We start from the raw sequence: 27,020 nt of genomic DNA on the forward strand, positions 1-27,020 counted from the left end.
TGACCTTCTTTTACACTTTAAGTGTTTCAACAGGAAGCATTTTAGGTCACAAAACAGAAGCTATTTCAAATGCTGGCCATTTCCACAAATTCACATGAACCCCGAGCCCCATGCAGCTCTCTGTGCTGGACTGGACCTTGCAGTTAATGTGTGCTTGTATGACTGTGTTTTACCTGAGGCTGAAGAGGACAGTGTTGTTGTTGACCATGTGCTGCTGTGAACAGCAAAAGTGGCAGATTTGGGAGCCAAGGCTTTAGCCGTGGAAACGTCTGTGGTTTGGGGAGATGTTCCGAGGGAATGTGGAGCTGAACTGTACTCTGCTATAACGCCAAGCCTTGTGGTCAGTTCTTTTGCTGATGTGGGTACACTGGTCACAGGGATCAATCTGGTGGTAGCATCTACATTCACTTGGTTCCTTTCTGTGTTGATGCCACCTTCTGTTGAGATTTGAGGAACTAGAATTTCAGGATGGGTGGGCAAGAGCTGTTTTCCAGCTGTAGTGTGTACGGCTATAGGGCCAGTGGCCAGAGATGCTGTGCTTGACAGGGTGCCAGGAGTGGTCACAGGAGGTTGAGAGGTCTTCAGAATGGTGGTTGTGAAAGCTGGAGACATTTGCGCTAAGTTGGTGCCTGTGGCTGGAAGGGTTTGCTCTGTGGGGGACTTTGTTAAGGATGCAGGCAAAGGAGAGTTCGTTGTTACAGCCTTGGTGGACTCTGTGGGCAGAGACACTGGGCTTGGTGACTTTGATTCTGTAACGATTTTCTCTTGGTGTGGGGTGCTCTGGTTCTTAAGGTCGATGGTTTGACTACTATGGAGCATTGACATGAATGATGTCATTGTTGATGTCTGAACTGGAGTCACAGGAGTCTCTCTTGCTCTGGGCAGGACTGGGGTAGAAGATGATGGTGGTAAGGGTATTTGTGAGACAGAAAGTGCAGCAGATGTAGATGCTGTTAAGGATACTGGTAAAGGTGACGGTGAGGAAGACAATGGTGTGGATGCATCAGAGGTAGACTTTAGCAGATGCACGGAGGCTCTGGTTGATGGTAAAATTGATGAAAATAAATGGTGGGATTCTGACACAGAGGGCAGAGGCAAAGGAGGCCCTGAAGAAGAAAAAGAGGCAGCAGCAGCAGAGGAGGAAGAATAAGAGTCACCAGCAAACCCAGCATCAGTGCCCAGAACAACTGAAGTGTTTGGCATATTAATGGTGGGTGTATAAGATGGAAGGTTGGATGTATGCAGAACTGGTGACTCGGTAGAAGGCTGAGCATATTCCCCATCATAGGATGAGATGTTACTTCTGTCAGTCTGAGCATGAGAAAAGGAGGAATCATCTGAATGTGAAGAATTTGAGATCTTAATATAAGAAGTCGAGCTCTCCACAATGTCTGAGGATGAACTGTTATCTGTAATGGACAGTAATGCCCGTTCTCCTTTGGTGAAAGTAGATGACAGGTAGGTGTGGTCTGTGTGGTCGCTGGAAGTCCTTTGTTCAATAGCTGTGCCACTCACTTGGCCATAGCTAATCCCAGTGACTGCAAACGGAAAAGCCAAAGTTAGGTCAAATAAATGAACAACAGATCTCTGAAATATGTACTATCAAACAGACTTTCAGTGTCCTGAAATGAACCCAAGTGGTATAACTCAAGTGGGTGAAACACTTTCTTTGGAGAGGTAGTTTTTAATGGTGAGCACTTTGAATAAACACATTGTAGGCAGGCAGGAATGGTCAGTGTCTCCTCTGAGCAGACTGACCTGAGAGAAGTAGTGGCAGCAGCAGTGGAAATGGTAATAGAAGTGGGGACTAAGGGTCTAAAAATAGAGAGCAGTTTCAAATTCCCTCCACATGCCTTACTTGATAAAAGCAAATTAGTATCTGAAAATAAGACCCCAAATAAAATAACTGCTATGCCTTAATGGAGGAAAACCCTACCAACTTCCCATTCTGTAGAATGAGATATTTCTTTCCCAGGAGACTGACCTTAGTGGTTGGTCTCTTATTTTAAGCCACCCAGCAGACACAATCCCAAATTCCTTAGGTGAGTGTGTGTAGAGGGCTCAGGGTGGGAATTGGGGAGGGGTGTTGACCTTGCTTAGGTGGCAGATGCTAGAAACTTCTCTCCATAAAGAAGTACCTGTAAGGCACTTTCTGGCTTGAGAGCTAACTGAATCATCCCAAGACTGTGAGTAAATGGACAGGTGAGCTGAAGGGATGTGTTAAAAGAGACTGTGGAAGATACCCCACCTCCAAGGGCACTGGAGGCGGCCAGTGACTGTGAAACCAGGCCAACATCGTCCGTCACGTTCACATGCAGAGAGACACTCTCTGTTTCTTGAGGCATGGCTGCTGCAGGGCTGCCCGCTTTCCCAGAAGTCGTGCTTATGCTGGTGTTGGTGAGGGTGACAGACCGCAGTGTGCGTTCCCCATTTCCAGTGACAGTAGCTGAAGTGTGAGTGCCAAGGGAGGGCACCCCAGAAGTCCTGTTCTCTGCGCTGTCAGAAGTGTCATCTAGTGCTCCACCCAGCTCTCGGCTGTCTTCCAAGGCTAAAAGAGGAGTGAAAGGGGATAGCTGATAAATGCAGGGCTGGAGTGACAGGATTGGGCACAAAGCCTCACTTCCTGGGCCATGGGAGCCAAAACGCTTCCCCATACTCTTAGGATCTTTATCTGAGATGTCTGTTGCTCTTGTAAACATGGATCAGTGATTGAAACCTCAAGAGGAACTGTGGATCAGGACATCTGTCAGGCACCCTGGATTTATAGGATTTATATTACTTTAGCAAATAGGATTGATATTGGATTTCTGCTCAGTGATACATAATAAATCGAGGTTATGTCAGTAGTGGCGGTGAGAAGGTAAACAGTGGGTGAAAGACTAATAACTCTACCGGGGCTTTAGACATTTGCACAAGGCCCAGGAGGGAGGCCACAGTCCTCCTTGGAAGGCTCTTCCTCCTGGAAGGACCAAGAATACATGAATGGCCACAGGGCCAGTCATTCCAGAGCATTAGTACAATGGCAGGGAAACAGCCTGAGGCAGAGGGTGAAAAGTGGGCTCACATCTTGTCTTCTTTTATTTTTTTTTAAATGCATGTGTTTTACTCCATTGATGAGGATGGAATAGGAAGATGACACATGAATAAATGTCATTTTCCTTCTCTTTTGGGTATGTTTACGGTACAAACCTAAAGGGTCTTAGAACTAATCTTAGTTAGATTATGAGATAAGCCCTTATTTTCAGAAATGATGAAAATAAGGTCCAATTTTCCTTGGCCTAAATCCTTCCTAATCTGGCTGTACAACAAAACAAAACAAAACAAAACAAAAAAACAAAAACCAGAATCCTTTTCTGGTTCTTCTTCCCATTCCCAGCCCAGACTGGCCATTGGTACCCCATGGTCATGCTTTGAGGGAAAACAGTGTAAATCTTAGTCTTGGCTAAATTCATTTCAGGATAGGTTTGAATCAACAGACAGGATGAGCGTGGGCCATGAGCATCACTGAGAAAGCCAAAAGCCAGAGACAGATGCGACTCAAGCCAGGCTGAAGGGCTCCAGACCTGTGGAGAGCCAACCAGGAGAGGCTCAAGAGCAGGATCTATCTGCACACGGTTTCTCTGGGCAAAGGGGAAAAGGCCTTGGATGCGGAGATCCTTCTCTCTGTTAAATGAAATTTAGGCCGATGACCACATCAGGGTTATGGGCTTAACAAAGTGGAGAGAGAGTCACAGCATGAACTAGAGGGGCTGAATCTGAATGCAGAAAACGGAGTGGGCCAGAACTCTGAAAGGGTAGAGTGCAGAGCCCATCAGCTTGAGTGATTCTGAGGGAATGAGATAAAGCATTGTGTAACCCACAGTGAGATGGTTTCAGGGATGTGGCTACTTCTTATCTAGCTCTTTATAACTGAACTCCAACATCTGATCACACTGAAATCACATTTTCCACATGAACCAACTGAGCATTAATTGCAGAGAAGAGGGGTACTAAAGAGATGTAAAAGGGAAAGGTTATGAAACCCAAGATCCTGGTTTAAGAAGGCAAAAGCCCTGAGCTCCACAGTAGCGAGGGTGAAAAATGATTCCTTCTGCTTAGCAGATAGAGAAAGTGTTTTCCCGGCACAGACACAGAAGAGCATAAATATCCCCCACTCGTATGTGTGGTATTCTTTCATGATAAGCATATGCTTTTCCATATCACAGGATTATTAAGAAATGCTAAACTTCTTCATCAATTAGGATTCTCATATGGGGGAAATGGAGCTATTATTAGTGGTGGAGAAGTAAGAATTTAAACCTCTCCAAAGCTTACATGATAAGAGAATACATTTTTGCTTTAGTCAGAATATACTTTACATTGATAAAAGACTGCTGAGAATTGTTTTAAAAAGTTATCCCAAAGCATTATTAAAAAGAAACATCAAAAGAAAAATTTTCTCAAATTGACAAATTGAACGTCTTCAAACTTAAAAACTTTTGTGCTACAAATGATATCATCAAGAAAGAGAAAGACCATGCACAGAATAGAAGAAATATCTGCAGATTACATGTATTTGATAAAAGACTGTATCCAGAATATACAAATAACTTTTTTTTTTGTTTTGAGACAGTCTCTCTCTGTCACCCAGGCTGGAGTGCGGTGGCACGATCTCAGCTCACTGCAGCCTCTGCCTCCTCAGGTTTCAAGTGATTCTCCTGCCTCCGTTTTCCGAGTAGCTGGGATTACAGACATGTGCCACTGTGCCCAGCTAATTTTTATATTTTTATTATAGACGCCTATAATAATTTTGGCAAGGCTGGTCTAGAACTCCTGACCTCAAGTGATTCGCCCATTTCGGCCTCCCAAAGTGCTGAGATTACAGGCGTGAGCCACCACGCCTGGCCACAAAGAACTCTTACAATTTAATAATAAAAAGTCAAATAATAGAATTTTAATAAAATACTCAAAAGATTTGAATAGACATATTCAGAGAAGACATACAAGTGGCCAAGAAGCACATGAAAAGATGCTCAGCATTATTAGTCAACTGGGAAATACAAGTCAAAACCACAAGGAGATGCCTTCACACTCACTCAGATGAGTACAATCAGAAAAGATGGATGATTACAAACGTCAGTGAAGATGTAGCAACATTAGAACACTTGTACACTGCTGATGGGAATATAAAATGATGGAGCCACTTGGGAAAAGAGTTTGGCAGTTTTTCAGAAGGCTTAAAATAGAGCTGCAATATAACCTGGCCATTCCTAAATAATTAAAAATTTACAACCACATACACACTTGTGAATGTTCACCACATCATTAGTCATAATAGACAAAAGGTGGGAACAACTCAAACATCATCAGTTGATGACAGGATAAACAAAGTGTGGTATATCCCTGCTATGGCATATGTTTTTTTGAGACACAGTCTTCCCCTGTCGCCAGACTGGAGTGTAGTGGCACAATCTCAGCTCTCTGCAACCTCTGCCTCCCAGGTTCAAGTGATTTCCCTACCTCAGCCTCCCAAGTAGCTGGGACTACAGGGGAGGGCCAGTAGTCCCAGTACTTTAGTAGAGACAAAGTTTCACCATGTTGGCCAGGATGGTCTCGATCTCCTAACCTCGTGATCTGCCCGCCTCGACCTCCCAATAGCTGGGATTACAGCGTGAGCCACCACACCTGGCCTGCTATGGCATATTATTAAGCTGCAAATGGAATGAAGTTGTGATACAACATGGATAGACCTTGAAAACATGACACTAAGGGAAAGACACAAAAGACCACATATTGTATGGTTTCATTTATGGGAAATGTCTAGAATGGACACATCTACAGAGACAGAAAGCACAGGAGTGATTGCCAGGATCTAGGAGGAGGGAAGAATGGGAGGTGATGGCTGATGAGGTTGGAGTTTTGTTGGGGTGATGGAAATGTTCTGGAATTAGACAATGGTGATGCTGTATAACTTTGCAACTACGCTAAAAATCACCGAATTGTGTACTTAAAATGGGCCAATATGATGGAATGTGAAATATGCCTTAATAAAGCTGTTTTTTAAAAAAGAATTTCTTTTGATGAATGCCCTGACAACTACTCACGAGAGGGTGATATTTTCACCTTCCAGAAGCTCTGTAACTGAGGCAGGTATGGAGTTATGATTTGGGCTGCAGGAAATGAGAGGAGGTAGACAGAGAAGTCCCTGAGCTGTGTGTGGGAAGAAGAAGTGGCAAGAACATCTTCTCAGAGATGTGCCAGAAAAACTGGGGAATATATAGGTGTATCTGTATCAATCAGCTAGAAGAAGGGCCTGGGGAAGAAGAAAGCTGGAGGGGCCTCAAGAGTTATTTCATTCATGCATGGTTTGTTTTTCTTTTTCTTTCTTTCTTTTCCTTCCTTCCTTCCCTCCTTCCCTCCCTCCCTCCCTCCCTCCCTCCCTCCTTCCTTCCTTTCTTTTTTTTATGACATAGTTTCACTCTTGTTACCTAGGCTGGAGGGCAGTGGCGTGATCTCGGCTCACTGTAACCTCCGGCTCCCAGGTTCAAGCAGTTCTTTGGTCTCAGCCTCCTAAGTAGCTGGGATACAGATGCCCACCACCATGGCCAGCAAATTCTTTGTATTGTTAGTAGACATGAAGTTTCACCATTTTGGTCAGTCTGGTCTCAAACTCCTGACCACAGATGATCCACCTCCCTTGGCCTTCCAAAGTGCTGGGATTACAGGTATGAGCCATTGTAACCAGCCCTCATGCATAGTTTTAATATGCCGCAGATTTCATAAGCATCATGAGTCCCTCTCTCCTCCATGGGGCACAGTTGCATGAACTGGAAAAACTCACTTGAATGTTCTTCACGTGCTGGTGATGAATTCAAGCTTTCTGAGGAAGATATAGATGAAGACTCTGAATAACTCCTATCTCCCAATGCCGTGTGACTTCCTCCAGACTGTAGAGTTGAGTCTGAGAACTGGGTCAACACTGAAGCATTCACACCTTCAGGATACGAAGCAGAGTTTGCTGTCACATCTGCAGATGCCGCACTGTTGGTCAAGGGCCAGCGTGCAGTGCTCTCTCCACCTCTCATAGGTGCCACTGACCTAGACACAGTCTCAGTCTGAGACAAGGGACTTCCATTTTGCACCTCAGAGCTGCTGGAAAGCTGATGTTCTCCAAAGGCTATAAGGCATCGTGGGAAAAAAGGCCATGACAGAGATATGAAAGAGATCCCTTCGCAACTAACAAGTGAAACCTCTCCGAGGAAAGATTCTTTGCCAAGGAACATGGTGTAGTGTTTATTAAATGTATTATGCATTATCATATTCTAAATAGTTACTCAAGACTCTCAGGTGGCAACAAGACAGCAATACAAAAATATAACTTGTTGAACAGGGGACCTTTGAAACAACATGTGCAAGTAGCAGAGGGACCTATAGACTTGAGTGTTCCATTCTCTTTCCCATAAGCATTGGAGAGACTGAGAGTGTGGTTATGTACAACAAATACGATGCACATAAACACAGCGCACAGTCAGAGGACTTTCCTAAAACAGTTCTCATATGAATAAAGGTTATTCTAATTCCAAAGTATAGAAAAAATAAAAATAAAAAATCAACTATAAGGATTAGGACAAACCATGAATTTGGGAATGAATGAATCTGCACATTCATATGGAAAGATGATCTGTACACAAAATAACTGAAGCTAGTTTAAAGAGTGGGCCAGGCAGGGCACAGTGGCTTATGCCTGTAATCCCAGCACTTTGGGAGGGAAGGAGGGAGGATAGCTTCAGCCTCGGAGTTCAAGACCAGCCTGGGAACATGGCAAGACCCCATCTCTACAGAAAAATAGAAAAATTAGCTGGGTGGAGTGGCAAGCACCTGTAGTCTCAGCTACTCGGGAGGCTGAGGTGGGAGAGCACCTGAGCCTGGGAGGTCGAGGCTGCAGTGAGCCGTGGTCACACCACTGCACTCTAGCCTGGATGATGGTGACAGACCTTCTCTCCAAAACAAAATAAAAATAAAACATAAAGAGCAGGCCAGCTCTCAGCTTGAAGACAATGCCGTAGAGTGAAAAGAAGACGGAACCGAGAACCCGGAGGCTAAGGTCTCAACTCTACTGACTGAGCTAAATGGCCAGGCACCCATTACTTAAACCGGCCCCCAGAGCCATAGTTTCCTCATCTATAAGAAAGCAGGAGGAATGACACCTGTCTGACTAACTTCACAATGTTCTTGTAAGAGTGAACATCAAAATACAATAGTGCCATTAAAGAGCATACTTTTCTCCGGAGATTACAAATGGTCTTGAGGAGATCCCCTAAGAAAATTCAACGATTCACATCGTCCCTAATAGATCAAGTAAAGATGGAATACTTACTTGGGGAATCATTTTGCCAATGCAAAGATGTAAGTCCAAATTCATGTTCCGTGGATGGTTCAATGAATTCCCCATCCCCTGGATTGCCAGTTACTCCTCTGTTGCTTTGTGATTCCACTGCAGAGGGTGAAGGATGGACTGAGGCTGAAGTCATGGCAATTCTGGAGTCCTCAGGGAAGCCCTCGGTCTTGTTTAAAGGTCCCAGACTGACTGTCAAAGATCGGAGCGTTCTGGGGCCACCATCAGTGAACACGGTGGCAACGTGCATTGTCTTTGTTTGACTGACTGAGGGGCTCTGGACGCCAGTGGACTTGTTAAGCTTCTCTGTACTTCCAGAAGCTATGACAGAAGAAGATATGCTTCAAAATTATTCAGGAGTTTAAGAAAATCAGGACTGTATTTGAGATACAAATGATGTTTCTTACATTTTGGTGGATACACCTAAATGCCGTGGACCTAATATAGATACAAACGTATCTATACACACACGTGTGACCAGGACACATGCCTGCGCTCTCCCTCACTAGTTCTAATTCTCATAGAAGAAAGCGGAGAACAGCAAGGTCCCTCACCAGGCACAGTGAGAAACTTATACGTTATATGTATTATTTGTTTTTTATAGACAAAGATGAAATGTCTGCTAAATTCTACATTACAGCTTAAACAGGACTGGCCACTGTGATACGGTTTTTGTCATTTTGCTTTGTTTTAGCAATGTAACCCATTTGTTCAAATGCTATCATTGATTAAAATGTCATACATAAAATGAATCAATGTGGAGCTGCTGCAAGGGGCCCCACCCCAGGTCACTACTCAGAGGGCCCAGGGTTTTGCAGAACACGGCAGGGACACTCACGGCCTAGAGCAATAATTCCCAGCCTTGTCACCATCAAGGGTTCTTTATGATTCCCCACCTCATAGCCACCATAAGCCTTATGTCTTGAAAGATTATTAACCAAACTGCATTTATTCAGTAACAAAATTTCTAACCAGCAGGAAATACTTATTCTTACCCCACAAATTTAATTCTACCCAACAGCAAACAGGCTTCATGATCATACTTTGCCTCATTAAGCTTTAGAGACCAACTCTCAAATCTGCACACTACTCCAATGGGCCCCTTGGAGATCAAGGACTCCAGGAGCAGTTTCTCTAATCCATGGCTGCCATCCATGGGAAACTGTCAAGAACCTCAAGGAGTGAAGCAGACACTACTGGTCAAAAGGAGTAGTCTGCTCTATGGAAGTACAGGTGGCTCCGCTCCACAGAGAACTTTCCAAAGGATGCCCTGAGATCTGCCCTCCAGAAAGGTCTATTAAAATCTTCATTCCAAACAGGAATAAACTGCAGGAAAGCTTAGGGAATGGGAAGAAACATGGTAGGTAACACTAAAGGCACAAAAAAGAGTGTTTTTCTTTTTTTTAGGCTAAAAATAATAAGAAGTAACTTACCCCTGTATAATAAAATGCTTTGAGCTGTTAATTATAGCCCAGAAAAGGGAAAAAGGAAGTTGTCATTATAAACACTTCCTTGAAGACCAGTCCTATGTGCAGTTGTGACCAAAACCACAAATAAATTTTAAATATCACTACACTGAGAGAGAGAAAGAGAGAGAGACATAGAGAGAGAGAGAGAGAGAGAGAGGGAGACAGAGAGAGGGCAAGCAAGCATGGGAAACAAAAATGTTCCTCTCACTCTTGTGCAAAACCATAAAACCAGCTATACCTAGAACACAGCCAGCAGCTCTGGTCACCTACCTTAATGAACACAAAATGAAGATGCAGGCAATCTATAAAACTAGTAACTAAAACAAGAAACAGAGAGACCTGGCCACAAAAAGAGAGTCCCAGACCACCAAAAGCCACCTCTACTTCAAAACATAAATCAAACCAAATGAAACTAAACAAACAAAAAACACTTCAGTATATAAGAAAGGAAAGTGTAATAGACATGCCCCAAATCCCCACTCAGCCACGTGGCTTCTCGGCCCTAACTTCATTAGAGTCATTATTTACGACCACCAGATTACAGCCTCATCAGCTTGCTGGAGGCTCTTTCAAAACACTTTTATTTCCAGGAAACTGCATTAAGTTCATCCATACAAAATTCCCATCAAAACCCAGTGGTGCACCAGGAGCAACGGCTCACGCCTGTAATCCCAGGAATTTGAGAGGCCAAGGCAGGCAGATCACCTGAGGTCAGGAGTTTGAGACCAGACTGGCCAACATGGTGAAACGCCATCTCTACTAAAAATATAAAAATTAGCTGGGTGTGGTGGTGGGCACCTGAAATCCCAGCTACTTGGGAGTTTGAGGCAGGAGAATTGCTTGAACACAGGAAGCAGAGGTTGCAGTGAGCTGAGATTGTGTCACTGCACCCCAGCCTGAGCGACAGAGAGACTTGGTCTCAAAACACAAAAACAAAAACAAAACCCAGTGGTGATACTGAATTCAGCCTGAATAACTCAGGCCTGTCCACCTCTAGTGGATTTAGCAAATCAATGGCCACAGAAATATAATTTCAAAAGTCACAAATGCTGAAAATCATGAAAGGAAAATAGCTCTGTTTTTCCCTGATCCTGAGAGTTCTGCATAACATTGCTTCTTTATCTCATTATCTCATCATTATCAAAAACTACCATTTACTGACCAATTATAACTTAGAAGGCATTGTGCTAAGTACATTATATATGAACCTCATTTAACCCTTATGGGAAAGCTATGAAATGTGTGTGAATACTTTGGCAGAGTTGGTGACTCTTCGTAAAAAGAGGAAATGTTTGGTCAAACTAATCTACAAACATCACTTATATTACTAAATGAGCACCTGCTAAACAAATCTAGGGGGAAATGTATCATGTTTCTAATCAACAGGTTTGATTCTTCGTTATTTAATAATTGACCTTCTCGATCATTTCTACACCTAAAGCAGCCATTCAAAGATGAGAAGACCATCTATCTAGGAGCAGAAATAAGCCAAATTCCTCATCTTTATAATGGGAGGCTGCAATAATGACTTTCGTCTGCTAAAAATACATGGGTCTCTCTCCAATCACAGCATGAAACACTGGAACCTCAGGCACACAACAGAATGTTCAACCTTGACCTGACTGCTGTCCAGAAATTGCCAAAAGTACAGCTGAAGCAGCTGATATTTGAGAAAGATACACCACATCTACAATCTTCTGAGTTATTTATGCTCTCTTTCTTTACAAAGTGAAATCACCACAAAGCAATTTACCTGGACCACAGTAGCTTAGCTACCCACAAAAAATGCTTTCATAAGTTGAGATCTATTATTATACTCTCAGCTCCTATTGAGAATCTATTAAAAAAATCACCTTTTAAAGAACATTAGCACAATTTCCACAAAACAGCAATTGAAGGCATTTTCCATTATGATCTTCAACATTTCTTATATAAACAGTCCTCTAAAAATGTACTGCCCCCAAACACTTATGCCTATGGATGAAATTCTATGCTTAACTTTATCTGACAACAATCGCATGCCCCACCCAGTTTCCCTTTGTGCCCTGGTTTCCAGGAAGCTCAGTACTAAATTTAGTGCTCAATTGTAGCCATTCTCACACAATTCAACATACACATATCTCTTTCTACCTTCAAAAGGGAGCTTTTTTCTCATTTGTTGCTTTGTTTGCTTTTCCCTCCGATGATCAAATAGTACAATGGTCATTATAAAAAAATATGGAATATATAGAAAAATATAAAGCAGGAAAGATGTAAAGCAGCAAGAAAAACAATTTCCAATGGTTTCTGATCTATTTTAAAAATCTGAATCCATTGTCTAGGCCTCTACTTGCTTTAACACTGAAAGGCATAAGATTTGGTTTTGGAAGCAGGTAACTCCTGGCTATCCCAGCCTTGGAAGAGGTTATGTCACATGCCTGTTTCTGTGTGGCTGAGTGAAGAGTGAAATGAGGCACAAAATACAAACGCTGAATACACATGGAATCACAGATGCTGAAACTAGAAAGAATATTTCTGATCATCTGCTCCAATTCCTTCATGTTCCAAATAAGGAGCCCGCTCCTCCCTGTACCAGGCTCCTGGCTGTCCTTGTGCTCACCTAGTGAGGCGCATCACTCAATGGACTGATGTAAGTGCCAGGCTTTTCACAGGATCACATTTCCTAGTGGGTGGAGTGGCCAAATGTTCACGAGCCCCGCTGCACTCCCCCTTTGCTTTTGTTTTTGCAGAGCTGGCTGGCCCGGCTGAGTCGGCTCCAGGTCTGCCTGGCAGACCTGCTGGCTCTCTCCCAGCACTCGTACCTGAGTGCCTAGAGCTCCTGTACTGTGTAGTCAGAAAGGGATAGCAACGTCCCAACATTTAGATTCAAGGGGAAGGCTCTGGTTGGTGGGTTAGCAGGTGCCAGCCCAGCTTTAAAAATAAAGCAGAACTTTGTTCCCCATATAATTTCAGGTCCTTGTACATGTACCCTCTGCATCCCCACAGGGAGGAGAGGAGGTTTGCAGGATGGATTCAGTCGTACTTGGATGTCTGGTGATAATCCCATCTAATAGCACCCAGAGCCCTCTCTAATATCTAAAACTCTACCTCAAACTGAACACACAGTTCACTAAAAAAAAAGACAAATGCTCAGTAAAAGACTCAAGAGATATGAAAGATATGATGGAACTCACCAGCAGTTAAAAGTATAAGCTTCTAAAAGGACGAATAGTAAAAGAATTTCAGGGACAATTATATTTTTAGTGTTGAAAAATACAGGTAAAAAAATATATAGGTGAAATATAGAGTCATAGTCAAGTCCAGTAAAGTTGGAAACATGGGCTTATTTTTCAAATATACCACCGAAGTAGGTTGAATTTAAATTATAAATATTAAATGGTCCTGACCAAAATCAAACCATAGCTTCCTAGAAAATGCTTCCTTTCTACTGTTTAGTAAAGTTGTAAGTCACTGAACCACAGAACTTTGAGGCTGGAAGAATTGCAGCTTTTAGCCAATCCAACCAATGTTTATGAATAATCTTAAAAAGCAATCTTCTAAAAACATGAATCATAAATTATATCCAAATCCACTCAGCAGGAAATTGTATGCAGAGTATGTGGAAGGGGAATTGGCTGCTTTAAACAGGCACTCCAGAGGACCTCTGGGTTTAGTTTTTGCTTTGATGACATAAACTCAAACTCCTAATCTTGCAAAGTACTTCTAAAAACCTCTGACCTATAAAAATTTTGCAATGGCAATTTCTGAAGCAAGCTAACCTCATTTTCCAAGAACACTTCCAACCGTCTCTGTCCTGCTCCCTCTGGTACAAGGATGAAAACACAAGCACCACACACAAACACTAAATAAAACCTCAGAGAAGAAAAAAGGTGGTCAGAGTTTCCAACATTCTCTTTGGCCCACCACAGGATGTGCCCTGTGAGGGTATTTCGGTACGTGCTAATCCCTGTGTCTTATCAGCTGCACCTTGTTCTGGGGTGAGGGGCAATGTGTCAGAAGTAACAGACACAGCCTGTGTCCTCAAGAGGATTACAGTTTCTCTGGGCAGAGAGGTATTAGATGACCTGCTATGAAGAGGTGTACAGTACAGAGGACCAGGTGGTTGAAGAAAGGCTCTGGGATCCCTAAGCTGAGGCTTAACTGATGAGTAGTAACTGGAACAGCAGAGAAAAAGAAGAGCACTCCACAGCGATAGTTACTAATATCATGCCTTGCAAACTCCTATGTTATGTTTGTTAATTTTTTTCAAAATGGTGCCTAGAAAAAAATGTACACTCATGTTTTCTTTACCGTTGAAGGAAACATTTCGGCAATAATGAAGAAATAAAAATCTAACTCCCAATCAAATGGTACAATGCTTGCCATTTCATGCACACCAAGGCTTGCTTGAGAATAGACACCAATAGTGAGGTACAGTGGCTCATGCCTTTAATCCCAACACTTTGGGAGGCCGAGGCAGGCAGATCACCTGAGGTCAGGAGTTTGAGACCAGCCTGGCCAAATATGCTGAAATCCCATCTCTACTAAAAATACAAATATTAGCCGGGCATGGTGATGGCCGTCAGTAACCCCAGCTACTTAGGAGGCTAAGACAGGAGAATCACTTGAACCTGGGAGGCAGAGGTTGCAGTGAGCTGAGATCGCATACTGCACTCAATCCTGGGTGACAAAAACAAAACAAAAAAATCCAAAAACCTATGTTAAACGTGGGCTTCAATACTGACATAAACTGGGTAGGTTGTACCTACTTCCGCCCCAAGTACCTGGCATTAGAGGAATGGCATTTTGGCTTGACGTCTTTTCCCCTTACCCTCTATTATGGGTATGTAACTAGCTGGCTATGCACATTGATTTATGTCTACTTTGAGGGACTTCCGAGTGTTAAGCTGGGGATCTGGCACTCACATGAGGGATGGTCTGAGAGAGGAGAGGAAACCAGTGTCCTGGAGAAATGCAGCCAGGAGAGATCTGGGCCTGAGGAATTTCTCTTCTGAGGAGGCATGGTCAGTTCTCCCATCTCCAAAGCAGGAAGAGAGGACGGGCTCGAAGCTGAAGTCGTGGCCTCTTGGCTGTGCACAGACACTCCTTCTGACGGCCCCATTGCCCTCTCTGTTCCCATCTCTGAGGTTGTTCCACTCTTTGCTTGCAAAGGGGCAACTCTTTCATCGAACTCTGAACTGCTAGATGGCAGGTGAAGACTTTCCGAAGCTGAAAACAGACAGCAACAATTAGAATTCCACCAGCAGACTTCAAATGTCTTAATATGCTTTGACGGGCCTCAGTTCTCACATCTATAAAATATATAGACATGAGAAGAAATTAGGAGAACAGTTCATTCCACAAAAAATAAACTCCTCTCACAAAGGTTCCATGTATCATAGTAAAATTCTCAGAAAAGGGGCAAACGGGAGGTACGTATCAGACAATACGGAATCAGAGATCAGGTTCTGATCAGGACCCAGCACCCACGTCCACCAAATGGGTCCCAGAATTTACCTGAATGCAACATAAACAAAATTCCCAACATCTGGGAGAACAAGACCATGGAATACCATGAGCAGAGTTTCTAAGCTCTGTAGGAATCATTTATGAATACAAAATACTACCATATGCATCTGTACAGAATCGAGTCCCCCCAACCAGACCTCCTGCCACTAGGACCTGAAACCATAGAGTCATCTCTGACGGCTTCATCCTTTACTTTCAGGCCATCAACAAGTCCTACCAATTCCTTCCTCTTCGTCCCTGTGGCCAACAGGACACATTGCAGCACCTGGTGTCTGGATCTCTGTCTGCCTGGGTGGTCCCTTCCAGGTTCCCTCCATCCTCCCACTCCCACGCTAGACATCCTGTACCTGCCTGCCAGGTGATCCTCCCAAATTCACTTTAGTTAAATCACTCACTTGCTCAAAAACCTTCACTGACTCTTCCTACCACACCAAATCTAAACTGCCAGGTTTCCGAAGTCCTATGTGATTATCCCCAACCCTGTCCACACAATGGTCCTGCCTGCTCTTCCTCGCCTCTGTGGGCAACTGACGCCCTCCCCAAGGGAGGCTGCTGGCCTTGCCACCCTGCAGGGAGGCCAAACCTGTCTTTCTCTCCTCTGTACTTCACTCCCGTTGTCCAGACATTCCACACCTCAGCCCCCCCGCCACCTCGCTCAGATACACAGGCATAAACTCCAATCCCAGTTCTGAAACCTGTTAACTGTTTGACCTACACTTATTGGGTCAACTCACTTCTCTGAGCTTCAGTTTCCAAATGCCTAAAAGGAGAATAACATGACCTCGTGGGCTTGCTGGAAACACTGACGCAACAGACATGCTGGAAAGACTGACGAAACAGACAGTGGTATGTAGGAGGTCCCTAATTAATGCTACTTTTCTTAGTCTTCTCTTCCTCAATCAAATCTTACGCACTGACCCCCAGCACCTTCTTGACATTCTTTGCTAAAGATAGCAAAGCACCAAATTGTGCACACCAGAGCAAGAACAACCATTTGGGTCACATCAACACAAACCAAACCTAAGCCTGCCCCAGCTATGCATCCCACAAAACATACTGCCTCTGAGACCCTCAGGTGTGGGAGGCTCCCTGGAGAAGGAATGAAGTTTGGATTCCACTAGCCATGGATCACAGATACCAAAGGACCAGAGAGGCCACTCAGCGAATCTGCACAGGGACAAGCATCATACAAATGAGGCCTAAGCCACATGTCTGACCCACCTCAGCCTAGGAACCTTGGAAGGGCACAGTGGCTCAGAATGGGCTTGTGGGAAATGGCAGAAACTCTGTTCTCCAGGACTGGATGCGCATGTGTGAAATGCACATCATCAGCACAAGCTCACCTAAGGCGCCGCTCTGGGAAGTCAGAGCTGTTGCTATCTCCAGCGAGTACCCAACAGGTGAAATAGTGAAGTTTGTTCTACTTGAAGAGCCGTTCCTTCCTCTAGCATCTGCTGTTTCAGTGAACAGAGTGAGGTTTTCTGGAGCATCCGAAGCAGCGTGGCTCTTCCCGGAGGTCTGACCCAACACGTCCCCTTTGGAGGCCACTGTTGAAATGTCCTCTTGATTCTGATACAAGGTGATGTTTTCTACGTGGGACTCAGTGTTACTTTCTGCCCAATGGTTCCACGCAGCATCTGAAAGAAGAAAAGGATGCATCAGGGAGAACTTGCTGGCTTCTGGAAAGAAAAGTAAACCTTCAGAAAAGACACCAGGAGACACATCAGTAGACAGTGGATTCAAGTAAAAGAATTTCACCTTTCTTTTTTTCCCATATTCACTATGCTTACAATCCAGAGCAAGAAATTATGAAGCAAAAATACAATATTGTATTAAATTTCATGGTGCGTAGAATAAATGAGGAAAATATATTGATAGAAAGAGATCAACATGGGGCTCATGGAAGAACAACTGAGCCTCTGGCACCTGGGTAGGGTCGGAGAGGGGAGTGGAGGAGGAAGATCGGGTGTAAGCAGAAGGCAAGAAGCATTTCCTATTCGCCAAAGTTGCTAACTGGCCTCTTGGGGTGGCAGGATGGTATCATAAAAGCTGGCAGCCCTTGACCTTGACACCTACACTTGCAGGTGGGAGGTGTGATGCTCAATTCTGATAAAACATGAAGGCTCCGCCAATAGTACTAAAACTTGTGTAATGTAAATGGGTTTGAGGCAGTAATTCCATCTTTGAATTTATCTGAAGAAGATACTCAAAAATGTGGAAAAAGATTTGGCCGCACAGATGTTCATTACAGCATTGTTTACAATAGCAAAAGGAAGAAATAGAAACAGGAAAAGAAAGAACAAACTTAAAATTCCTCCAGTAGGTTGTCAGTTACATGAGTTACAGCAGACAGTATCTGCAAGAAAGAACACCATGTAGTCATTGAATTAGTGCTCTAAAATAAAGATATTCTTCAGGGATTGTTGAATTAAAACAGCATGCTTCAAATAGAGTTTACATTTATGATCTCATTTTGTGGAAAATAATAATAACAACAAATATATGTGTGCTAAACACTGAGGTAGGTAGCAGACATAGGTGCCTAATTTGTATTCATTCAAGCAAAGTTGAAGATACGTCCTCATTCTCCCCATTTTACACAGGAAGCAAAGGAGGCACAGAGGGTGGGGGAGGTCATGCATCTTGCCCAAGTCGCACAGTCTAAAAGCAGGAGGGCCAAACAGTCTGCTCCAAACCCAGGCCCCTCACCAGCCAGCTGTGCTCAGCTGGAAGGGGAAAATGGTGGACAGGAGTATGATTTCCAGGTCAGGAGTGCTGAAGAAATAATGCTCTTGAGTATGGACTGTTATTTGAAGTTTGTATATTAGGAATGTATTTATTTTAGCCAGAAAATATATTTAAATGATAATTAACTTCCATAACATCCAAGATGGTGGCAAAGAGGGTAACAGTTAAAAACGTTCTGAGGATGAAGTTAAGGTTGGGGGTTAAATTGGACATGAGGAAGTCATGTGTAGTATCAAATGCCATTTGTCAAGGCAGGAGATTCAAGCTCAGAGCAGCTGGTGGGATCCCCAAGTCCAGTCCAAGAAAGCTGCCCTGTTAATCTGGAGAAGTCTGCACCCAGCCTGGCCACTACTCAGAAGCCAAAGCTGGGCCACTGCTGGGTCTCTAAAAAACAGCACCAAAACCAAACAGCATTCTGAGACCACTGACCTTTCCCCATGCATCCAAACTAACATAGAATCCAATATCAAATATGGGTGCTAGTCACTGAGTGTAATGAGTTTCTAGAGAGCAAGGGTGAGGACAGGGCCACTTGAAGTTGTCGCTGATTATGTGACTCCTTGAAAAAACCGCTTGATTTTCCCCACTTGGATATGGTATTTCTTTTTCTGCTTGGGAATGGCGACTGTGGGCACTGCTGAAAAACCTCTGTAGGGATGAATGCAATCATTTCTATTTATACGAGTCAGGCAAAAATGGCAAACCATCAGATAAGTATAGGCTGCAGGCAGAACCTACAGTTTGTATCTAAATACCACACATACATATATACACACACACATATACACATACACACACAAACACACATATACCCACACACAGGTGTGCACACACACACATGTACACACATGCACACACACATACATACATATGCACATACACACAAACACATACACACACACACACACACATACACACGGAACAACTTATCTTTTAGATCAGTGCTGCCTAAGACATAGTGAGTCACAAACACAATCCACATGTGTACACTTTAAATTTTCTAGTAGCTGCATTTTTAAAATTTATAAAAGTGAAATTAATTTTAATAACTATTTTATTTCACTCAACATATCCAAAATATTATCACTTCAATGTGTAATTGATATAAAAATATTGAGATATTTTATATTCTTTTTTTGGTATTAAACGTTTAAAATCCAGTGAATGTTTTAGGAGCCACATCTCAAGAGCTCCATAGCCACACATGGCTGGTGGCTGCATCACTCGCCAGTGTAGTTCTAGATGAATGGTTCTGAACATTTCTCCACTCTGATTCACTCCTTCTAGAAGCAGTGGCTCACTTATTTGGGGTGAAGAGGTGATGATTATAAAAAAAACTTCCATAAGACATTCTGATAAACTTTCCTGAGGGAATCTCCTCCTCCCCAAATCCCTTACGAGTTACTGTTTTTATGCCTCCTGATCTGTTTCCTGTAGGTGATAATGGAGGCTTCCTGGAAGGGGAGGGAAGTGGCCATGCATCTGGGCTCCTCTGGGGCCCAAGTTCCAGACAGGCAAGACACACATGCAGCTAGAAATGGGATGTGGAAGGGCGTTTCCAGGGGCAGCCACAAGGTCCATAAGTTCAACATGAGATCCTGGGGTTACAGACGGCAGCAGCCCACAGAGCGTGCTCCCTTTGTTCTGCTTCTCGGAGCTGCAAAGGCAAGCTGGTCTCCTCGGAGGAGGTAAAAGGCCTGAGGATGCTTTCTCTCTCCGCTTGGTTAACTGTACACAATGAGAAATTATTCTCCAAGGAAGCCAGAGAGAAGTGATTGTGGGGAAGGAAGCAGAAGGGACTCAAAACCCATGCCCCAAAACTGGCCAGCTGTGAACCAAGAGACGACAATGAACTTGGCTCCATTACAACCTTCAGACAAGGTGAGATTCGGCCATTCGTGAGTACTGCGTAGGGGTCTTTGAGGAGGCAGCTTTGTCCCTTTCTTCTCCAGGGAGCAGGAGTGGAAGTCCCAGAGCCCAGTCAGCTTAGAGAACTCCAGTGCAGTCTCCAAGGGGAAAAGAATGGCCACATGCAGACAGGGCAGGACCCACAGTGACCCACGCTCTCTTCCTGGAGGGGTGACTAAAGATGTAAGAAAGAAAAAATGCACACTCTAAACAAAACTAAAAGACAGACAATAGTCCTGCGGTATCCTCAATAACCCTGCCACTGTAAACAACTCCAAATGCTGAATACAATATTTTTTAAAAAAATTTTCTAAAAGCATTGCTGAGCTGGCAAGGAAGTAAAGAATCAAATCACCTGAGGCCAGAAATGAACTATGAGTAGGAATCCAGAGAAGTGAGCTAATGATGAAGCTGGCAGCTGCCCTGGAGGCACCTGTTCAATGTTTGTGACCTTGAAGTTCTGTTCTGATGGCCGCCGAGAATCAGGAGATGGGAGACAGGATTCTCAAGGAGGGAATCCAACAGGAAACCACTGGATAAAGCTGGGACTTTACACAGCTATGCCTTGGGTATAAGGCAAATAGAAACAAATCTGCCCCACAGAAGGGCACAGCAAGGAAACCTGACCCTTCAATCTTGGTTTCAAGTGAAAGAAAAAATAAATCTCACCCAAGAATATATAACCATAAAGGTAGCCCTCGTATGGGTGTGCCGCATGTCACATTACCTCTGTGGTCTAAATTGAGGATGTATTTATGAGTGATCCTGAACCCTGTGAATATACTAAGAACCACTGGATTGTATGCTTTCAAAGGGTAAACTTTATGGCAGGTAAATCAGGGACCTCCAAACCCCAAGCCGTGGACTGGTAACTGTCTGGTCCGTGGGCTATTAGGAACCAGGCTCCATAGGAGGAGGTGAGCAGGGGCGAGCGAGCATTACCGCCTGAGCTCTGCCTCTTGCCAGATCAGCAGAGACATTAGATTCTCAGGAGCATGAGCCTTTTGTGAACTGCGCATGTGCGAAGGATCTAGCTTGCGTGCTCTGTGTGAGAATCTAATGCCTGATATGATCTGAGGTGGAAGAGTTTCATCCTAACCCCCAGCACACCCCACCCTGCCCATCTGTGGAAAAACATCTTCCATGAAGACATTTTGGTCCCCGGTGCCAAAAAGGTGGTGGACTGCTGATGTAAATTATATCTCCAACACACATACACATCCTGTTAATAATGGGGCGGGGGTGGTCCTGATGGATAGTGCCTCCAGGTACCTGTATTGTGTAGACACAAATACAGATACTCTGTAAATAAACAAACCTTCAAACCAGTTTTCTTCATTTATTGATAACATTCTAAGGAATAAGAGACCATAGTCAAAAATCACAAAATACACAAGAAAATGAGGCATCCATGAAGAAACAAGGCATCCATACTTCTTTGTCCGGTAACTCTAGTATTTGAAGTTTTTGCTTGTCTAATTTGTTGGCAATTGTTTGACAAGCAAAGACTTTTAAGTACCAGAATTACCAGACAAAGAAGTATATAAAACTACGTAAGAAAAAATAAAAAAAAAAGAGACAATAAATAATGACTCAAAATATTTGAAATAAAGCTAGATGGAAATTCTAGAAATAAAAAATATTATAATTGAAATTTAAAAACTCAACAGCAGATTAGATATGGCCAAAGTGAGAATTAAAAAACAACTCTAATTCACTGGGCATGGTGGCTCACTCCTGTAATTCTAGCACTTTGGGAGATCAAAGCAGGTGGATCACTTGAGCTCGTGAGTTCAAGACCAGCCTGGGTAACATAGTGAGACCTTGTCTCTACAAAAAAAAATAAACAAAATTTGCTGAGTGTGGTGGTGCACGCCTGTGGACCCAGCTACTCAGAGGGCTGAGGTGAGAGGATCACTTGAGCCTGCAAGATGGAGGCTGCAGTGAGCTATGATTGTGCCACTGCACTCCAGCTTGGACAACAGAGTGAGACCATCTAAAAAAAAAATAGAAAAAATAATTAGAAAATAAATGATAACAGAATGCCCAAAATGAGATTAAAAGGCAGAAAATATGAAAAAGAGGTTAAGAGACAAAAAAGAGAAAGTCCAACACACATCTGATTGGAGTTCTAGGAGGAGAAGACAGAGAAAGCAGAAGTGAAAATATTTATTATTTATTTTTATTTTTATTTTTTATTTTTTATTGTTTGACGGAGTCTCGCTCTGTTGCCAGGCTGGAGTTCAGTGGCATGATCTCGGCTCACTGCAACCTCCACCTCCGGGGTTCAAGAAATTCTCCTGCTTCAGCCTCCTGAGTAGCTGGAACTACAGGCGCATGCCACCACGCCCGGCTAATTTTCATATTTTTAGTAGAGACGGGGTTTTACCGTGTTGGCTAGGATGGTCTCGATCTCTTGACCTCGTGATCCGCCCATCTTGGCCTCCCAAAGTGCTGGGATTACAGGCGTGAGCCACCAAGCCCGGTCATGAAAATATTTATTTTTTAAAATTGTTTATTTGAGACAGGTTCTTGCTCTGTCACCCAGGCTGCAGTACAGTGGCCGCGAAAATATTTACTTTTTAAATTGTTTATTTGAGACAGATTCTTGCTCTGTCACCCAGGCTGCAGTACAGTGGCAGGGACTGCACTGCAGCCTCCACCTCCTGGGTTCAAGCAATTCTCATGTCTCAGCCTCCTGAGTAGCTGGGATTAAAGGCGTGCCACCATGCCCAGCTAAATTTTTTTGTATTTTTAGTAGAGATGGGGTTTCAACATGTTGGCCAGGTTGGTCTCAAACTCCTGACCTCAAGTGATCTGCTCACCTTGGCCTCCCAAAGTGTGGGGCTTACAGAAGTGGCAATTACTTGTTTATTTTTGCCTATCAAATTGGCAAAGATTTAAGAATAATATCTGATGTCGTTACAGGTACTTTCATGCAATATTGGTAAAAATACAACTGACACAGTCATTCTGGTGAGAAATTTAGCAATCCATTGCAAAAGCATTAAAAACAGGCATATATTTTGACCCAAGAATTCCATTTCTGGAAATTAGTTCTATGGAAATCATTAGGAAGCGTGCAAAGTTTTGGGTATAAGGAAATTTATCACAGAATTGTTTATAATAATGAAAAGTGGAAACACCTAAATTTCTACAATAGGGAGTTGGTTAACTTAATTATGAGACAACAACATTTTAAAGGACTGACCCAAATATGTTGTTGATACAGTTTCCATGGTATATTATGCTTACACTACATTGTTAAATGCAAATATAAATTATAAAATAGCATGTATCATGATTCCACGTTATTAAAAATTTATCTATCTACAACAAATGTGGTTCCTAAAAAAAAGAACAAAAATGGCTGGCATCTTGATAAAAGGATCCCAGGTCTATGGACCCGGAAAAGCCACTTAGGAATTGGTTTCTAGGGTCCCCATACTGCCTCCTAAGGTGGGTGAAGTCTGTAGACCTTTAACGTAAAGTTGGCTCATGCAACTTGCCATTAACAAGCTATGCAGGTAAGAGTTCCAGTGACATTTCTGGAACATGATGTAAGCATGTGAGTGGCTTTTGATGGCATAGCTGAAAGACTGATGAGTTTCCTTGTGCCTGGGCTGCTCTGCCCCTGGATGCCGAACCACTCACAGTAACAGTCATGGCCAGAACTGGTGGTGCATGACCACCTGTCTAGAGCAACCAGACACAAGATACACCCTTGGTCAATGCAGCCACCGCTGGGCCCTGCTGGCCTCAGAGACCTGCCTTCTGTGGTTACACCTCCACCTCTTCTCCTTAGTCAGCAGGCACCAGAGTCGCCTGCACTGGTGAGAAACTATTGCCTTCTGTGTCTCTCTTTACCTAGGAGTCTTTCCATTTCTTCCTCCAGGAACACGGGAGACAACATTTAAAGGCTGTGTTTTAACCATACTTCATAAACTTGCCACATGCGGGGAGGTCCTTTCATCTAGAAGAAAATGAACCTGTTTCCAGCTCCATGCATGGATCTAAAAATTCAATTCTTAATAAGAGAGGGAGTGGGGAATGCACAGGCCGTGGTTCAAGTCAGACTATGTAGATTAGACTTCTGGCTCCACCTCTTTTACACCCTGTGATCTTAGGCGAGATCCTTAATTTCTCCATGCCCCAGCTTGCCTTGTGTAAAATAAGGATAATAGCAGTATCTCCCTCACTGGGTTGGTGTGAAAACCAATGGAATGTAGACATGTAAGAGCTTAGAAAGAGTGCCTGGTACACAGCGAACACTACACATGTCATAGCTATTAAATGGATTTAGGGTTGTCAACTTTAAAGAAATAGATTTGTGTGGATGACCTTGGCAGGCACTGCTAATCAATCACAGCTCAGTGTCCTAATCCTTCTTCAGGTAGTAGACCAGAGCTGATACCACAGTGGCCTCAGGCTTCCAAGCCCCCTTGGAAGCTAGGAGTCCACTCTGACAAAATCACTGAAGCTAGACAAATGGCTGCAGGCACAGCTTGGGCCTCACTGAGTTCTGCTCCATGACACCTCTCCTAGGAGGTATAGGGAGAGTTTAGCACACAAAGGATGAGACCTGGGACCACCCCCAACACAGCAAGCTCTTGACGTCACTGGCCCCATGCCCCAAAAGAGCAATATCCCGCTGCCCCCTATGGAACTTTAGTTGCCCCTCCATCTCTCTTATTGTCTTTAAGCTCTTCCTTAGGAAAGGGATTAACAAACCACACAGCTGGGGCAGGCAACACCCCCAGCCCACCCCTACTGCCACTGTAGGTCTTGTTTGTGAACGTCCAAGTGCTTTACACCATTTCAGGTGGCATCTCAGCAGGGACAATGGGTCAAATGCTAAAATATCTACTGAAGTCCAACGACGCATCCTTTCATTGGACTGAAGCCCTGAGTTAATCAGGGCCACTGTGGATTAATTCTGCTTGTGGCATGGCTCCCTATTCAGCACCTGTGTAAACCCTAAGTAGGAGAGTAATTTGGAATAAACCTGCCACATGCAGGGGGAGGTGTCAAAGAACCTCCTCTTACTCTTGGTGGAGAAGAGAAATGGGGTCTGGAGAAATGGAAAGGAGATGGGAGTCCTCAGGCTTCAGCACCTGGGCCCAATGACAGTTAGGAGTAAGGAGAAGAGGTTGTGCCCACTCAGGCATTCATGGGGTGGGAGGGGGTGCCCTGGAGGCTCAGCAGGCTGGTGCTGTGCACCTCACCCAGCCCAACTCCGAAGATGGTCAGAGATGATCATTCAAACCTCATTCACACCAACCCTCCTCATATTGGAGATTAGATATCCCATTTCCCAGGTATCTTCTGAGCTGAAATTACCATCCTTCCCTCTGTACTTAGCCCCCTGTGCTGGGCCATAACTTTCCCTTGTACCATGAATGGAGATTAAATTAACAGGAGAGTTTTATTGCTTTGCCTGTTTTCTTTCCTCCTAATTGACAACTTCCACTTCTGTAGCATCTTAATGTTCCAAAACATCTGTTTGTGAACCAGCATCATCAGGGATGCTAGCACAGCCCAAGAATAGGATTTCCTAATTAGCAGCTGCTACGGAGTCAACTCCTTGCCACTCCCTACTCCCTGCCAGTGATTTGGGGCTTTTCAACTTGCATTGTTTCTGAGCAGTGGAGTGACTAGGAGCATACAGACAGTGTGCTGTGTTATCCAAAGAGGCAAGTTCCTCCAGGAGCCTCCACCCCACCCCCACACCTCAGCATCAACCCCCACAGCGGGACGAATGACCAGCGCTGCTAGCTACAAGCTTGTGTTTCTGGGGCACACAGTTGAAGAACAAGCCCTTTATTTTCATTTCCCTCCATTTGGATTCAGATTTGACTAACATCTATTTAGGGCTTACCACATGCTAAACATTTTCACATGCATTATCTCATTAATACCCTGTCAAGTGCGTATTACTACCCTCATATGGCACATGGGGAAACTGAGGGTCAGAAAGATTAAGTGATTATTCCAGGTCATGCACTCAATAGCAGTAGAGACACAGTCTGAACCTAAGGCTCATTCCAACACACTCCAGCTTATTCCATGAGGCTTTAAGGCACTGGCCAGAAGAGCAGAGCCAAAAAAAAAAGTTCCCCACAAAAAGCCAAACTGCAGCTTGAAACACAACTGTGCTGACCTTGTTTCTCCCTAAGAGGAATGAAATGGTGCCTATCACACGGGCTTTGGAATCAGACAGCCTTGATTTGACGACAGCTGCACATTATTAGCTGGAAGACTGAGCAAGAGGACTTCTAAATCAGCTTCTAATTCAAAGATGATTTTTGTGCATAATGAAAAGAATGATAAGAGAAAAACAGAGAATGAGCTTCAGGGACAAGATAAGTCTGTTTTTGAAATGTGACGTTTGGGGTGATGTTACAACTTCCAAGTGAAAACGTCTGGCAGACAGTTAAAGATTCAGGCCTGTTGATGAGGACAAAGGGCAGGAGATGACATACGAAGGGAAAATCAAGGATCAAGGACTGATTCTGAGGAAAACTTGAACATGGAGACAGGAGAAGAGCCAGTGACAGAGACATTGATGACAGGGGAAGGAGAAGATGAAATTAAAGGTAGGAGCCAGTGAAGAGGATGGCAGTGAAACTAGCCCTACAGAAAGTCCCTACCTAGTCCTTTCTAGGGTGTCACTTGGTAGAAGAAAGATGAAGGTCATATTGCTCAAAAGAGAGACTTCCGGAACAGTAAGACACTGATCCCCAGCTGTGGAATTCCCCATTCCTGCCTTCCCAGTAGAGTTTTCCTAGGATCCTCAATTTGGGGACTGGTGGGGTAGTGTCTTATACCTATGTTGTTGTAGATACCAGCAATGCATCCTTTCACCTATGAGACTGGGTTTCTTTGTCATTCTAAAACATTTTCCTAAAATTTAATTGTTCATACAGAGAGGAGAGAAAACAGACTTTTTTTTTAAAGAAGGACTTTGAGGACCCTCCTTTAAAAATCCCCTTTGAGTATGATGGATGGTCACA

At 43.7% G+C, this 27,020-nt stretch overlaps 1 protein-coding gene across 3 annotated transcripts in view; it reads right to left on the bottom strand.

The window, feature by feature from the left end:
* The window catches only part of HEG1 (heart development protein with EGF like domains 1), an 87,518-nt gene that overhangs the window by 44,815 nt on the left and 15,683 nt on the right, over positions 1-27,020 (bottom strand). For 2 of the 3 annotated variants that reach the window (XM_037734215.1, XM_017516443.2), the window contains exons 2-6: positions 16,695-16,988; positions 14,749-15,051; positions 8,357-8,695; positions 6,821-7,156; positions 174-1,538 (exon numbers count right to left, since the gene is read on the bottom strand). In XM_037734215.1, the coding sequence (XP_037590143.1) occupies positions 174-1,538; positions 6,821-7,156; positions 8,357-8,695; positions 14,749-14,962 (2,254 nt within the window). In that variant the 5' untranslated portion in view covers positions 14,963-15,051; positions 16,695-16,988. Of the gene's footprint in view, positions 1-173; positions 1,539-2,248; positions 2,549-6,820; positions 7,157-8,356; positions 8,696-14,748; positions 15,052-16,694; positions 16,989-27,020 lie in introns of all 3 variants that reach the window. The other variant, XM_017516442.2, reaches the window with a different exon arrangement.

Source organism: Cebus imitator, unplaced genomic scaffold, assembly GCF_001604975.1.
Source record: "Cebus imitator isolate Cc_AM_T3 unplaced genomic scaffold, Cebus_imitator-1.0 Scaffold588, whole genome shotgun sequence".
Classification (NCBI taxonomy): domain Eukaryota; kingdom Metazoa; phylum Chordata; class Mammalia; order Primates; family Cebidae; genus Cebus; species Cebus imitator.